Consider the following 16,080-nt stretch of genomic DNA (forward strand, 5'->3'; position numbering starts at 1 on the left):
AGTTTAATTCTGCTATGGTATCAAATTCATCTGCTTTTTGCAGAAAATGCTCAGCACCTGTACGGACATGGTATATGCAGAGACACACCCTTGGAATTTGCTTGTATTACTGAGCTGCAAAACCTACTCTGGGAACAGAGTTGCAGAACTGTAGCTGAGAACCCAGGTTCTGTTAATGCATTTGCTTTTGTTACAAAGGCTTTTAAGACTGTAAAACAGAAACACACCAAACCCATGTTTTGATGTAGTATGTGATGTGCTTGATGAAAACAATAAACAAAAGCTTTCCACTCTATATAGCATTTCATAAATATGCGTTTATTTCCTCATCTTTCATCAGTTTTACAGTTTTAACCAGTGCCTCAGTGGTAATATTTGTCAGAAGCACACAATGGAAATTCAGATACTTCTATTCCGTAGTTCTGAAGTTAAAAACAAATTACCAGGCCTTTCCATAAGGAACCGCACCAAAAAATAATGCAACTAATTCTTAAAACATATTACAGAGTTACATAAGATTTCAACTTACATATCTATTCTACTCCATGTACTGTATTTACACAGTTAACTAATTTATTATTTACATTTTTCAAATTCTGTAGTCATAATTTTTTTTATATTGTACATTCTAGTTTAAATTTTTATTACAGAAATTATTTAACACGCATTTTAGACACTGTAATTTCAATATTTCACATGAGTTCTAGGAGATTACTGCCTGGTTTCACTAATGATGTGCCAAGATGCCTCCTTCATAAGAAAATACATATTACAAAGGAATTTTATAATATTCAGAATCTTGAATTTTGAAAAAAGGAAGTACTTTGGATGTAATAATGAAAATGTTTTTTCCTTTTCTATGCAGTACTTTGTTTGGAATGATATTTTTCCTGAGATGTAAAACTGTTAAGTGTAAGTCGTGTTTTTTTAATAAAAATTTGAGATTTTACATAAATGTTGGCCTTCTATTTACTGAAAGCTACTCCTATCTGTATAGATATATAAATGTTATTTATATATCTTATTTTCCAGAAAAGTCTATATCTACATAAATAAACATTGCTATTATATTAGGAAACTTCCCACTATCCTTAAAAAGCAATGTGCTCAAGTACAATATTCAACTTCTGACACAGACACAACAGTAAATGTGACCTCTAATGGTAATACTTTCTTCCAAGGGAAGTAAGAGGTACCTGTTGAATTTGGAAGACATGGCAGACAACTTATGTGGACCCAGTGAAGGAAATTTTATATATCCAGTCCCAAAAATGTTATGCAGGAGCATCTGACACAGCAGACAACTTTGGGTCAACTTTCCATGTTACAAGTAACTACCTAAATAATGTCTTAATAGAAAAGAGTTAATTATAGAAAACCCTTACAACATTTAGTGCTGTGTGTCTTCTCTCATTACAATAATATGCATTTATATTAACAAATCATTGTAGAGACTAAGTTTAAAGCAAAAGGTCATAAATTTCATGTTTCTTTTATTCTGTTACTGGTAGATACTGTTAGGCACAATATGACATTCTTTGTAAACATAAATTTTGATACATTAGACCATGAACTGAAGTTACAGAAAACAATATACAGACACTCAAGAAGCACAGATCCACTACTCACTCCAGGTACAAATGCAGCCATCCAGGAGGCCCGACCTTGCATCCACTGCAACTGAAACCACCAGCTGACACCAGTAGAAAAGAAATGCACCCTAGTGATCAAGCATGCCTGCTTCTGAAATAAGTCATTTTTTCTCTTCTACCAAAACCTTTGTATATTTTTAAAATATAGGTCTCATAATCACATGTTGGTAAAAACGTATTTTACTTTATTTACCTTGAAATACCTAATTATTATAAAGTCAGTGTCAAGAACTAAGGCCCCTAAAGCAAGTAATGTAACTAACACATTTAGAAAGCTTTCTTCAAAAGAGGTATCTACATATTTTTAAGAAGTTGAAAATAATCTTCCAATAACAAGTCATAAGACAAAATCTCTTGAAGGTTTTTTATTTCCCAAACTTAAAAGTGCACTACATTTTTGTGCAAGGCTGTGCAACTCAAGAACCAAACTGAATAATAAGTCTGAACTTCTAGTATATTGCTTATTGCACCTCTCACCCTTAATAACCTATAAGTGTATGGTAGGCACAAATTAATATGAGTTATTTACATCTAACAGAGCAAAATCAGAATTCTTAACAGAAAATACTTCTTGAAAAAAAATAGTGCACTTAAATTATGTAAGTTCTAAGAAATTATTCAGTATCCCATGGTTATATGAAGAAACATTAATTTTAATCTATAAACTCATAGAGGATTTTTGTTCTGCTAATGATCTGAGTATATAGTTACTGTTAATGTTATTGGGAACTAGCTTCTCACTTCCTCCAAATATTCAGGAAAAAAGGTATTAAATTATTTAACAAATAAGCTTTGGAAAGATATAATAATTTTCCTTTTCTAACATGCTAGAAATGGAGAATAAGGCAACAACTGAGATAAAAATACGTCTTGCTTTGTAAACCAAGTTTCTTAATACATTTCTTAAAAGTGAACTTTCATGCTGAAAAATTGAAAGGCATTGAAAGAAGAACGTTAATTACTTTGACAAGACCATGCCTTCTATTTAATTCAATATTTTATAACACTCCAAAACATATTGAGAGGGATTTATTTTATTGTAATAAATGAGTCTTCAGCTTTAAGTAACTCCTTTGTATGGTTAAAAAGCTTCTACAGCATTCAGGACTTCAAGACTGAGAAATGTTTAGAAATATTCACCAATTTCCATTGCATGCTTCTATATTCTTATATTATTGAAGTATTATAACCTAATTCCATTGAAAACCAACAGATGATGTGCTAATATCACTGTCTTCTGAGTTATAGAAGACCTCAAAACATAGGCCTTGCTGTCTCTTATGGTCTTTATGATCACGAAAAGTTCTTTTATTCTACTCAAACTAAACATAAATTAGATAGACAGACCGCAATTCTCCTATTTAGAGAAGGGGAAAAAAGAAGAAAATTACATGATAAGACTTCTGAACTTATTTTTCTGAGCAAAAAATTCACTTTTAAGTTCATTCAGTGCTTGATATCCTGCTTTGTCCATTTCTTTGGTATTCTGTTCTCATTCTGCAAATTCTAACAGAATTTTAATGGTCATCTTACTTCAAACGAAAGAGCAATGAGCTGAAAGCACAACCAGAACAACTGATGCCTTAATATTGCAGAACATGATGGATTTAATGATTTCTCTCTCTTTATAGTCATTTCTTGTAATGATTGGGGGCGTCTGCAAATGCAAACTTCAGTCTGTAGGCCTCTGCTAGGAGTACACTGATGTCTTCATTTCCCCATCGTCCTGTGGGCAAATTTTGTAAAAATATCAACAACTCCTAGATGAAGAGAGAAAAAAAAAAAGAAATAAATACATTTTTTCAAGTAGCAAGTAGTGTAATAGAAATATATTACTTATACAATGATTATTTATAAGCAATAACTCATGTAGTACCTCTGTATCCCAAACAAACCTGAGATCCCATTAGTGTGATTTTCCTGTAATTTTTACAGATACTTGCTATTTGACCCTTCAGTTCAGAAACTTGCTATTAATTGTAGCTGCACTATGGTTATTTGCTAGATAATTTTTTTTTTAGAAAAATATTGCATCTGTGTTGTTGTCTATCCAAATTATTGTTATGCTCCAGGGCATGGAGTTATACAATTGGATACATTTTCAAAATTATGGATTCTTGCTAAGTCTGGGACTTCCTCACAGTGATGCAAAGATAAAGATACTTCTCTATTTATACATGAAAAATTATGAAATAAATTATTGTTTCAGTCAGTTGCAGTCAACTCCCACTTCAATTCTTAGCCCTGGTTTCCCACTCTTTGGTGGTTTCTTGTCCCAAAATACTTTCCTGTGGGTCAGTTTTTCCCCTCTCTTGTATTAGGTTTAGGCAAAATTCACTTCCAAGCAGCCTAAGCCCAAAAATAGAGGTAACAAGGAGCTCACTGGGACAGTGCCTGTATGTTCAGTTCTGATGAACATACACCAGAATCCACCATGATCCAGAGCTGCACAAAGCTTCAAATACTCATGATATGCTGAAACCTGCCAGCCCTGAGAGGCCTCTTTGGAATATCAACTACCACAAATTCTCTCCTGAGTTCACGCAAATGGCAATTTTTATAAGGCTCATAATTTGACCAAACTGAGGAAGTTAAGTTTGTTCTTTTAAAAAACATGGTGACACGAAAAGTCACAAATCCTCAAGCGTGATGCAAAAGCCACTCTAGATTAAATTTGAAGTCCGTGTTTTAAACTTCCCAAAGAACAGATCACCCGGAGAACCCGTCTTATGCTCTTAATTGTTTTGATAATCTGTGGCAAAGCAGCAAAAGGGAAGTTTTGGGTGAATCAAAACAAAATGAATGCGGATTTTTATGATGGGAGGTATAAGGCAATCTTAGGAGTAAATGCAGTTGTTAAGCATGCTTGTATCTTCTGTGTGCTCTATTTTTGCAGAAAAAACACAGACAATTTGTGCACATTTGTATACATATGCATATGTATTTGTGAGGATATGCATATGTATATTTATGCATGAATATGTTTGGTAAGGTTTATTCTAAAGATCAGAAATAAGCAAGCAGGAATGCAATTAAAACCACAGCCATTATCTCGCTATAAATCAGAATCCTACAGTATCATGTACAAGTACCCAGGGAAATTATTCTTCATAAGAGTCTTATTTTCCTTGTTCCCTCTTCTCCCTCCTCTGCACCTGCTTTCACAGAAGACAGCTGCAGGAGTCCTTAGCAAGGATTCAGTGATTTTAGGAAACAGCGAGGAGCAGATATTAACATCAAATGATTTTTTTGTGTTTGTGAGAAAATTATTTTGAGTTTTAGTCTTGCTATACTGGTTCTTGTAATATGAAAAGAGAAAGGATAGAAGTTGAGCAGTACCCTATATTTAATTATGAATAATAAGTAGTAATACAATAGTTAGCATGAGAATGTCTATATTACACTTGAGAGAACATATTTTTAATAAAGTATTGTATAACTGTCAAAATCCCACTCTTTTTTCTTTTATTTCTATGTACTTATTTGACAATTACGCTGATAACTGTAATTAATAAATTAGTCATGTAAAGCAGGAAAGTTGTGTGGAGGGATGATAAATGCCTACCTCCCTGAAAGTTCTTTCCTCCTTTTACATAAGTAACTTTCAAGCAGCTCTACAACACAGCCATTAATTCAGCGAGCTTTGTGAAATTGCCTCGTATTGTTTGCAGTCCCAAGATTTCTCTGGGTCAGACTTCTGGTGCAAATTCTACAAATGATTCATATTGCTGGAGCAGTGCTTTGGTTTTCCTTTGGGCTACTAGTCAAATTAATTTGGCCCAAACCAATTCTCCAGCTGCTGGAGAACCCTGAGCCTTCTACCAGACCTCAGCCCTTGTACTTTGTAGAACACCATCCCACTGGTGACACAGCCCTCACCTGCCTGTACAGAAGGTACTACTAAGCTACTCAACAGCTATGGAAGGAAGGCTGAAATGCTTGAGAATGAGACTAGAATGCAAGAATCTATGTTGCTTACACATTTGGTCCACTACACTGATTGTTTCTCTGGTAACTGTACATGTTTTTCAAACCAGTAAATGTTGCTACACATTTGTGCAACACAGATAATTCTTGTAGATGAATGAATTCTGTTCATAAATTCAGTTTTGACAGTAAGGCAATCACACTGGATATGCATATAAAAGGATTATTACAAAAATACAGTTTATTTTCTTAAAACCATCTACATAGCAGTTGATTTTTCAATCATCTGACTGCTCAATGACTAAAAAACAACTAAAATAACAGTCACTCATATTAATTTTGTTACATTTACTTCTCCAAAGCACCAAAGGAACATTATCTTACTGAACCAACCATGTTTTCTATAATAAGTTATAAAGGTTTGTTTGGAAAGGACACATGGAAAAACACACAAAACACATGATTTTCCTCCTAGGAAACACAACGCAACAGCAGGAGAAATCAGGTGCTTCAGGCTTACAGCTGGAAAACCAGAAGCATTTAACCTTATGCTCTTCACTGAACGTGCAAAGACTATAGCTTCAATATCCCATCATATGAAATTTCACCTGCAGCTCAAATCTGAAATAGGACTAGTTTAATACTTCTACCACTAATTTCAAATTTATTAATAATTTTCATCAGAATTGAATATATAAATAAATGACAGAGTAATCCATTGACTGTCCAAGTGCATTTCTGTTTGACTGGGCATTTTTCCACTGTCACCAAGGCAAAAGATCAAACTATAAGACTGATATTGACTAGAGAATATGTGTTATAAATCCACATGAAGTAACTGGTCAAAAATATACTACTTGTGCGATTGTCTAAAGATAAGGTTTATTCTCCTGTGATCTATTACAGAGCTTTAAAGCTTGCTCAGATAGAAATAAAACTTATATCTTGTTAAAAATAAAGTAAAACTTGGCAAAAACCTTACTAAAGAAAATTTGATATTTTTTTCAATAAGAAAATTTTATTTTCTATAACTGCTAAAGACAATCATGCTGCATTTACGGCTGTTTGAGTATGGCACATTTTTTGGAAACAAGGAAACTTCCACAAACAAACAAACACAAACTGCCAAACAAACAATCTTCAGATTTGAAGAAACATACATGCATCAACTACTTAATATTTACAGGACCACACAACAAGCTTGTCTAAAACTGCTCAATTCAGCATTTTACAGTTAAAAAGAGCAAAGATTACTACAGGTGACTGGAGTCTACTGATTTATTTTTAATTATTATTCTTACTTTTTCACCAATAGATAAAGCAGGAACTACTAGATTGCATGTGCAAATTAGGTATCCATGCCAAGTGCTTAAATTAATTTTCTTATCCACATCAGAATTAAAATATGAGACACTCTGAAATATGATGAATCATAATATGAATTAGTATTTATCATTAAAAACTCATTGGTGATAAACTGCCTGGTCTGTTTTAGAACAAGAAAAGTGAGTCTGAAAAGTGGTATTTGCAAAATATTCCTGAAAGAATTCTATTTTCTCCTTAATTTAAATGATATTGTGATGCCACCTGGTTGAGGAATCAGGGCAGCCAGTACATATCAAAGCTAGGGTTTCAAAAATCCCAGTCCAATGTTTGTTTATATTTTGGCTCTATCAACAAAAAAATATGCTCAAAATTATATCCTTTGTATTTGGCGGATGGAGGGCCCGGGTTTCTTGGACTCTTACTGAGCGGAATAGCCGTATTAATCTCTTGAACTAGGGCACAGCTGCACAGCCCAGCCTGCCAGTACAACTTCAGCTCAGTCTCTATGTCCTGCTTGCCCTCTCATGCCACACCCTGGAAAGGCATCTCCAACCTCCCTCTCCTCCTTGAAAGTCAAGCAGTGGCAGATTTTCTCCTGACTGGGGAAGTCACAGGTATCTGAGGTATGTACAAGCAGCAGGTAATTCCTCATCTATGGAATAACTTTGTTAAATTAAAAAAACCAACCAACAAACCAACCAACACAATCACCCCACTCCTACTTTTAATTCCTGTTTACTTTACCTCTGTTAAAACTTAAAGAAAAATGAGTGTTTTCAACGTGGTAAAAACCTGAACATTGTAGAGAATGGGAGAACAGTCTGATTATCTTCTTGCCTCAGTCTTGACTGACCACAGCTGCTCTGAAACAATACTCATTTGGACCATTTCAAGAAACAATAAAGGTATGTTTGCTATTAAGTAGAAGAATGTATTTTTTATTTGGAATTAAAGAATATAGCAGGCTGGTGTAGCAGAGTTGCTGGATCAGACTATGAATAAATTAAAAATATATATATCAAACTGACTTTTTAATATGGCAAAAGATCTGAATGTAAACTATACACTATATATTTAAAGCACAGTTCTTAAATAATTCTTCAGCACATTTGAAATTCATTTGAAACAAAACCCCCTTCTTTTATAGATATATATACTTTAACTGCACTTGAATTTACATGATACTTTACATACGTGTGTTTGTAAAACACATTAAAATATGCTAAAACATTTTATATATGGCATGCTCAACTATAAGGTAGACAATAAAGTATTTTTAAACACTTAGAAGCAGCTGTGGAGAATCTAATTTTCCTTTGATAATTAACATGTATTCTAGAACTATCCTATTCACCATGTAGTCAGGACAAGACAGTGGTAAACATGCTGGAAGTGCTGTGGTATAAAAGCACCTTTAGCCATAAGAGAAATTAAAGTATGAGATCTATGTTTTAAACACCCCAACAGTAAGATCTAGGAGTAGTACTGCCTGTTAAGCAATGGCTCTTATCAGAGCCAGAATTATTCTTGAGGGAAAAAAATGTTATCCCACAAGATCCAATACGCACATCTAAAATATGACCAGACTACCACATAGCTCAAAAAGGTGGTTTCCAAAGCCCTTATCAATCAGTATATTCCTTACTTCCCTCTAAAATCAAAAAGGTCAAGGTCTGCTCCTTGTAAACTAAATCAAAACTGAATGCTAATAAAACTTCACAAAATACAATTTAATGATTATTACAAAGTTATCACCCTCTTTCTCCTCATTGAGATTGCAACCCAGTGAAATCTCAGCCTATTAAAAGAATCTTTAGAAACCCCAAACCCAGAAGCAAAGAAAGAAAATTTTATCGAGTTTTGAAATCTGGTTCATTAGCAAATCTCCTTAGAGTCTGAAGTCTGCTATAAACCCTTTAATCAATAGAGGTTTTAGCATAAGATTGGGCAATAATATTGGTTATTTGGCAATGGCTATCTGTAGTTATGCTATTTATTGTCATCCCTACCCTGTGGATCTCGAAGGAAGGAATATCGAAACCAATTATAGAACAAATAACATGTTGATAGTTAATACAACATAATGTTATTCTAATGAGTAGAGCATGAGGGTATCTTCTGTGATAATCAAAGCAATATATTTACTTTGAAGATTCAGTTCAGACTTTTTGTCTGTGTGAATTATGTCAAAGTTCAACTGCAGGTGTTTTTTTTTAATAGAAGATACTTAACAGATCATAAAAACCAGTAATAGTGTTTTTATTTCTAGATAATATAAAATGGCAATAACTAAAGTTAAAATTAAACTTGAACATACCGAGGACATTAACAGAGTTAGTTTTTAATGTCAAAACTGAGAACCAGTCTATTAAATTAACAAATAAAGGCAGTCCTAAAATGCACTATTTTTCTACGAGAGTTGTTAAGCCTTCCTGCTGCTAACTGCAATGTAATTATAGTCTGAGTACCTCTGGTCTACCACAGTCCTATTTTGTACTGATAGGCAGAACCTGCAATCTTACTATATTCTATGAGCATAAACTTTTCAATATTATACTTTAGAACTACATATAAGTAAATGAAAGGTAAATTAAATTTATATATACTCTTTCATTATTTCATAAGGAATTGCTAACAACTATATTTTTAACAGGAGCGGTATCTGTTTACACATTACGCAGACATATAAAACACTGCAAAATTTATGCTGGTAATTTGATTAAATGGCTCCTTTACGACAGTTATTTGTACCTTCAAAAGTTGTGCTTGAAATTCTAGAACTTAGCACCTACTTTTTAAAGAACTAATGAGTTGAAATTCCACTAAAATTTATTTAGAATAATTACTGAGACAAGCTAAAGAGGAAATCAATTATTCTCAGGAAAAAAAGCCTATTTATCTTTTTAGATAATATAATAGAGAAACAAACCAAACGCATCATACAAAAAAATTCTAGATGTTTTTATGATTTTATGGGAAATTGCACAATACTGTGCTAAATATGAACAGTGCCGGAAAATGATTCAAAATTTTTTTTGCAACCAGATGTAACTATGCAGGCAAAAGAAATCCGTAATATGGGAATTCTTTAATTCCTTTCCCATTTCCTTTATAACATTCTTTTTCACATGATTCTATTTGGGTTTGTTAAGAGTGAAAGGAAAGAGTTAGATGGATGGCTAGGGCGAAGAGTGTATCTTCTCCGTGGCCTTGGTCCCTTCCCCCACGCTATGAAGCCGACAGACAGATGTGCAGAGCTACAGTGTGGCTCAGACCCTGTAAGGGCTGCAGTGACCAGGCTGGTAATGTGCTGTGCTGTGTTAACCTCTCATCCTCTTCCCAGATATTCAGGACAAAGGATACCTGCTGCTCTGGGATTCAGCCAAGCTCAGTCCAAATCCCCCCCCGGTATCAAAGCAGTAACAACCACACTGGCTGTGACACCAAGGCACAGGTCCAGCACACGCTGAAGAGCCCAGTTGACCTTGTTCAGCTGTCTTAGAGCTGCTTATCCCTTCTCTCTGCCCCTCGCTTTTGATACCACAGTGCACCAAATGAATAGGGCTCTACCTCGGAGACAAGCTCTCTTTTCTTTCTTGAGTACTGTTTCTCCTCTTTCAATGTGCTCAGCAATATTCCCTGTACTGCTGCCACTTCTTCTCCAGCTGTCCTAACCTGCTACATGGAGTTGCAAATGATGAGCTGTACTTCTGGAGTACTGTGTATCTTATTAATTACCTATGTCTTGGAGTCAGAGAAAACACGTCTTTCCTGTTGGACACAGCTGTAATTGAGAATACTAAGATTTCAAAATCTAATATTAAAGAGATAGCAGGAATAGGTCACCTACTGCAGCTTAAGAAATTTTTCCTGCAGATACAAGTTAAGAGGTGTTAGTGGACCTGGATCCCTCAGTGGTATAGCTGACTGTCTGCACTGTTTCCTGAGCATGGAAAGCTATGTCCTCCCTCATTCAGTGTAGGCAGATATGGCTGACAGCACAGAACAGTCCATTTTGGATACTGGATGCAACAATGCCCTCCTTGTTCTTGTAACTTCGAAGACTATGGATGAACCTAAACTTTGACAAGCACAAGATGGGGAAACCCTGGTTTATCTCTGCCAAGTGGCAGGACTGTTGAAGCCTGCAGTGGACACAGTCTGAAGGATTTAGGAGACAGATGTTCTTGGTCAGTCTCAAATCAGTGTCACTCAAGAACTCCCACCTTGAATGGGAAAGTTCACATCCTGTCCATGACAGTTTAGACAAAAAAAAAAACCCCAAAACCCCCTTCCTTTATTGTGCATTACTTAAATTATGCATCTGGAATTTCTTGAAAGGGTTATTAATTATTTCAATCAGTCTTATACATTTTAATTTTGACCTTTCCCTCATACACCATGAAATCTCAGCCAACAGAGCACAGCATACAGAACTACAGAACAGTAGGAATCTAACTACAGAGTAAAAATGTTATTCAGAATTCAAGCTAGACTTATTGCATCTTAAAATGATTACTTAAAAAAAATCTAAATAGTTTAAAGGTTAATTCCTTCTGCTAACAGCTAACATAGTATAACAAGTATATATTTTTTTATCCTTTGATTCAAATATATATATTCTTCAATTCAAATACACATATTCATTTCAACTGATCAATCTCTCATTAATCTTATTAAAGCAAAAAGAAGTATGCTATTCTTATAATTAATTTTATATTCCTAACAACAACTTCATAGAAACACACCTTGACATCCTGAAAATGAAAGCTTATGGAAAGTTGATGGTCCTATCATTTCCCTTTCATGTTTTTCTTTTCATGACTATTGAAGAAGATTCCTCGACTCAGCATACTAAACCAGCAATTAAAGTCGTGTTTCATCCACTATGGATCTCTTACACAAGTCATTAGCAACCTTAATTGCTAATCATAAAATATGTGGTTCTAAAGGACTACGTCAGAGAAGCTGTGCTCACTTAGCTGAAGAGAAGATTTACGTCTTCATTTACAAGAGTATGAAAATATATAAATTAATATGATTAAAAAGCACATTGTAAGACCACATCTTAGCTGGTGTTATAGGTAGTCTTAGGTACTTGCTCTCAAATGTAAACAAAACCAAACTCACGAGTAATCTCCATGCCTACAACAAGAAACAAATTTGCATGCTAGATCTTTTTCTTAACTAAACTTACTATCCACACATTATTATCTCAAGTGTGTACAAGGTTAAAGAGTTAAAATCAAAGCAAGCATTGCCACAGAAAGTAGAAGATTCTGTTCAACTCTATAAACAAACATCTTATTTTTGTAATACCTTTTTATGCTGAACTGTCTCAAAATGCTTCAAAATTACATGCATGTGAAATAGAAGTTAAGGTACTGATACAGAATATTCAATATTCAAGAAAGAAGACATCTTTCAAAAGTACCCAGGTCAGGGCAGTTCCAAGCACAAGAACAGGATGGGAGGAGAATGGATTGAGAGCAGCCCTGGGGAGAAAGACTTGGGGGCGTTCGTAGGCAAAAAGCTCAACGAACACTTGCACAAAAAGTGGCAATGTATGCTTGTAGCACAGAAAGCCAAACACATCATGGGCTGCACCAAAAAAAGGTGGCCAGCAGGTTAAAGGAAGGTCATTCTGCCACTCTACTCTGTTCTCCTGAGACCCCACCTGGAGCAGTGCCTCCAGGTCTGGAGTTTCCAGCACAGGAAGGATACAGACTTGTTGGAATGAGTCCAGGGGAGAGCCACTAAGTTGATTACAGGGCTGGAGCACCTCTCCTATGATGACAGGCTGAGAGAGTTGGAGTTGTTCAGTTTGCAGAAGAGAAGGCTCTGGAGAAACCTTAGAGCACCTTCCAGTACATCAAGGGGGCTACAAGACGTCTGGAGAGGGACTTTTACAAGGGCATGTAGTAATAGAACAAGGGGGAGCGACCTAAATCTGAAGGAGGGTAGGCTTAGATTAGATATTCAGAAGAAATTCTTTACTGTGAAGGTGGTGAGGCACTGGAACAGGTTGCCAAGAGAAGCTGTGGATGCCCTATCCCTAGAAGTGTTCAAGGCCAGGATGGATGGGGCTCTAGTGGAAAGTTCCCTGTCCATGGCAGGGGGCATAGAGCTAGATGGTCTTTAAGGTCCCTTCCATCCAAAACCATTCGATGATTCTAAGATACTTGCACACTTATCTAAATTCATACTTAAATCAGACAAACAAAACCAGTCTGAGGCCCTTTCTCACATTTAAACTAGAAAAACCTTGCTTCCATTTTACATATCTCATATGAAAACTGAATATCCCAGGAAGCATCCGGAAAGGTTTCACAGTACTCCAGTTGCTACAGCTCAGATCAGAATGGCCCTGAACCACTGTGATTATAATTTTTTGCCATATTGTTTTATGAAATATTGTTGTATTGATGGTATTTGGAGATATGTGTACTTCTTATGAACCAAAATATAAATCATAACAATAATTTAAAAAGCCCAGGTGTATCACTTGCCATTAGTTCCATGTAAAACACAACAAATAAACAAAAACAGATGCAACTATCCAGAGCATAAAATAGTCACGAAGATCAGTGGTCATTCTATTAAAAGAAAATCCAAACAAAACCCATCCAAACATAGATTGTACTGTACCAATTAAGACTGCATCTATTACAGCAGAATGTAATTTCTGAAATGACTTGCCAATGAGTAAGTTACTGCATTCTATTTTTTTCTGCAGTCAAGCAAGATCAAAATATTTGTACAGCAGATTCCAAGAGAAAATTTACAATTCTGCCTCTCCATAAAGTCCATATGCTACCCACTCTTCTTGGTTTGGTTTTCCTGACCATAATCTGGCAATGCATTTTAAACGGAACAGTTTTTACAGCAACAAATTCACACATATTTCATTTCCTTATCTACAACGACTTAGATTTTAACACTGTGGTATGAATAGCTAAAGCTCAGCAAAAAAAAAAAAAAAAAAAACTAGAAAGAAAATCATAAAATACCAATAGAATATAATGAACCACAAGGATGAGAGTGTACAAAAATTTTATGTATTTTGGACTTAAACTAATTAGTATGTTTTGACAAAAAGGTACTTCACACTGTAAAATTGTCTGTGTAAAATCTCATCTTGTTTTAGAGAAACCATCTATTAAGGATGGCTGATGCAAAATTGGCCGTATATGTAAGCTAAATAGTACTATCTCAGATATAAAACTTTTACAACCAATAAACAGTCCACAATGCAGTGGCTACTTAAACTAGCATATTTTTAGAAGTAAAACAAGTAGTCCTAAACTACTTCAAATGGAATACTGTCAGTACCCCAGGGATATAGGATTGAAAGAGGCCATTTCCATTACATTGCTCAATCACCACCATATCAAACCATATATTGGTGCTTTGTTCTGTATAATAAACAACCAATCCCCACTTGCCATGTCAAAGCCTGTAAAGCTTTTGTGCACCTCTACAGTCTTAAGGACAACAATACAGAGAAGAAACGACTTGCCAGTGGAAGAGAAGAGCCAAAGCACCTTCATGAAGATATTCCAGCTAAAGGAAAGGACAGATAAAGAACCTGCCCAAGTCTTAGGTCTCTACATTGGCAGGGAATCTGACAACTGAAAATTTCCAAGTTAACCTGAGAAGCCTTGCAAAAATCAATAAGACGTAATCAAAAAATTCTTTAATCTCTGAGGAGAACACGACTGTTCACATTAAGAAATCCTTTAAGCTTCCTTGGTGAGCATAGCACAAAGGTACAAGAGTACAAGACGGGATCACCCAAGCTGCACAAGTTTTCCCAACATACAAAACCAACAACATCCCCACAGATTTCTATCCACTCCTTGATTCCTTAACAGAAAAATACATGTTATAGATTGCTTCGTTCAGAGAGAAATTCCAAAAGTGCATCCATAGACAATCAGACTGAAGCACCAATTCATATTAACACAATATAATTCAATTCCACGCTATTAGATAAGAATGAAAATATTCTAAAACAGAATAAATACCATGCAAGAAACATGATTAACAACTATGCTCAAGACATCTTTTAATTTGTTTGGGGACAACAAAAAACCCAAACCAGGATTAATCTTAGTGTATCACACAATAACATAAATTTATTGAGCTTTGTCAGAAAATATATACTGCTCTTTACTTCCTGACATTTTACATAAAAAGTGCTTCCCTTTATCTAGTGGTTTATAAATCAAAGTGAAATAATTTATATACTTTTGATCTTTCACCAAAATTATGTTATGACTTAAATCTTTACCCTCATTAAAAAGCAATACAAATGCATTCAGGAAGATAATCATATTCCCTCTCAAGCTTTTTGCTTCACAAGGTTAAATAAACAACATTCTTTTAATACTCTCTGCTAGGACTAGCTTTTCATTTCCCAGTCTACTGCTGTTAAACACAATTCTAAAGAAATTACATAAAATCCAAACACATAATTCTCATGCAAGTCCCAGAGAGATGCCATTTTTCAAAAGCACACAGACAAAGAATATATTACTGGGACCACAGGAAAATAATAACTCTAAAGAGAAGCCCTGAGGTATGCACAAATATCCTAAGGTCCTGGACTTCTAAGACAATTAAAATACTATCACATTTTCTTTATATAATATTTAATTGACTTACTTACGTATCACTATACTGACAAAACTAGAAATCTACAACTTAACTTTGACCAGTCAGAATTTGAGATCAAATTTTTATATAAGATGATAAATACCTCTATGTTCATAGAAACTATGAGTTTGCAAACCAACAGCTGAATGCAGGGTTTATTCTTTGCTTATCTATGACAGAACAGCCTCCAGACACAAACATGAGAGAACTAAATGTCTTTTCAGTACAGTGGGTGACAATGGGGTAGGTTAATCTTTTCTGACTGCTCATCTTCAAGATTTCCAAAATAAAGTCCTAAAAGCGCTTGGGCCATGAGTACCTCTTCTTGGCAATCCTGGTCCATGCACATAAGGAAATAACAAGTTTACACTTTAAAACTTCAAAAGAATCTGCATGTTGAAAGCAGTGGACTCTGTCATGGTATCAATACCAACAGAGCAGTTTGGCAGAGGAACACTGACAATTGCACAGCAGCTCCCAATCAGTCATCAAAGATCAAGCAAGCCAAAGTCCTTAA

General features: G+C 35.0%; 1 protein-coding gene across 1 annotated transcript in view; it reads right to left on the reverse strand.

The window, feature by feature from the left end:
- Positions 1–297: 297 nt before the first annotated feature.
- Positions 298–16,080, reverse strand: part of TBC1D22A (TBC1 domain family member 22A) — a 159,356-nt gene continuing 143,573 nt past the window's right edge. Inside the window, exon 13 of the mRNA XM_027639754.1 lies at positions 298–3,412. Within this exon, the coding sequence (XP_027495555.1) occupies positions 3,284–3,412 (129 nt within the window). The 3' untranslated portion in view covers positions 298–3,283. The remainder of the gene's footprint in view (positions 3,413–16,080) is intronic.

Source organism: Corapipo altera, unplaced genomic scaffold (genome assembly GCF_003945725.1).
Source record: "Corapipo altera isolate COAL_440 unplaced genomic scaffold, ASM394572v1 1b, whole genome shotgun sequence".
Taxonomy (NCBI): domain Eukaryota; kingdom Metazoa; phylum Chordata; class Aves; order Passeriformes; family Pipridae; genus Corapipo; species Corapipo altera.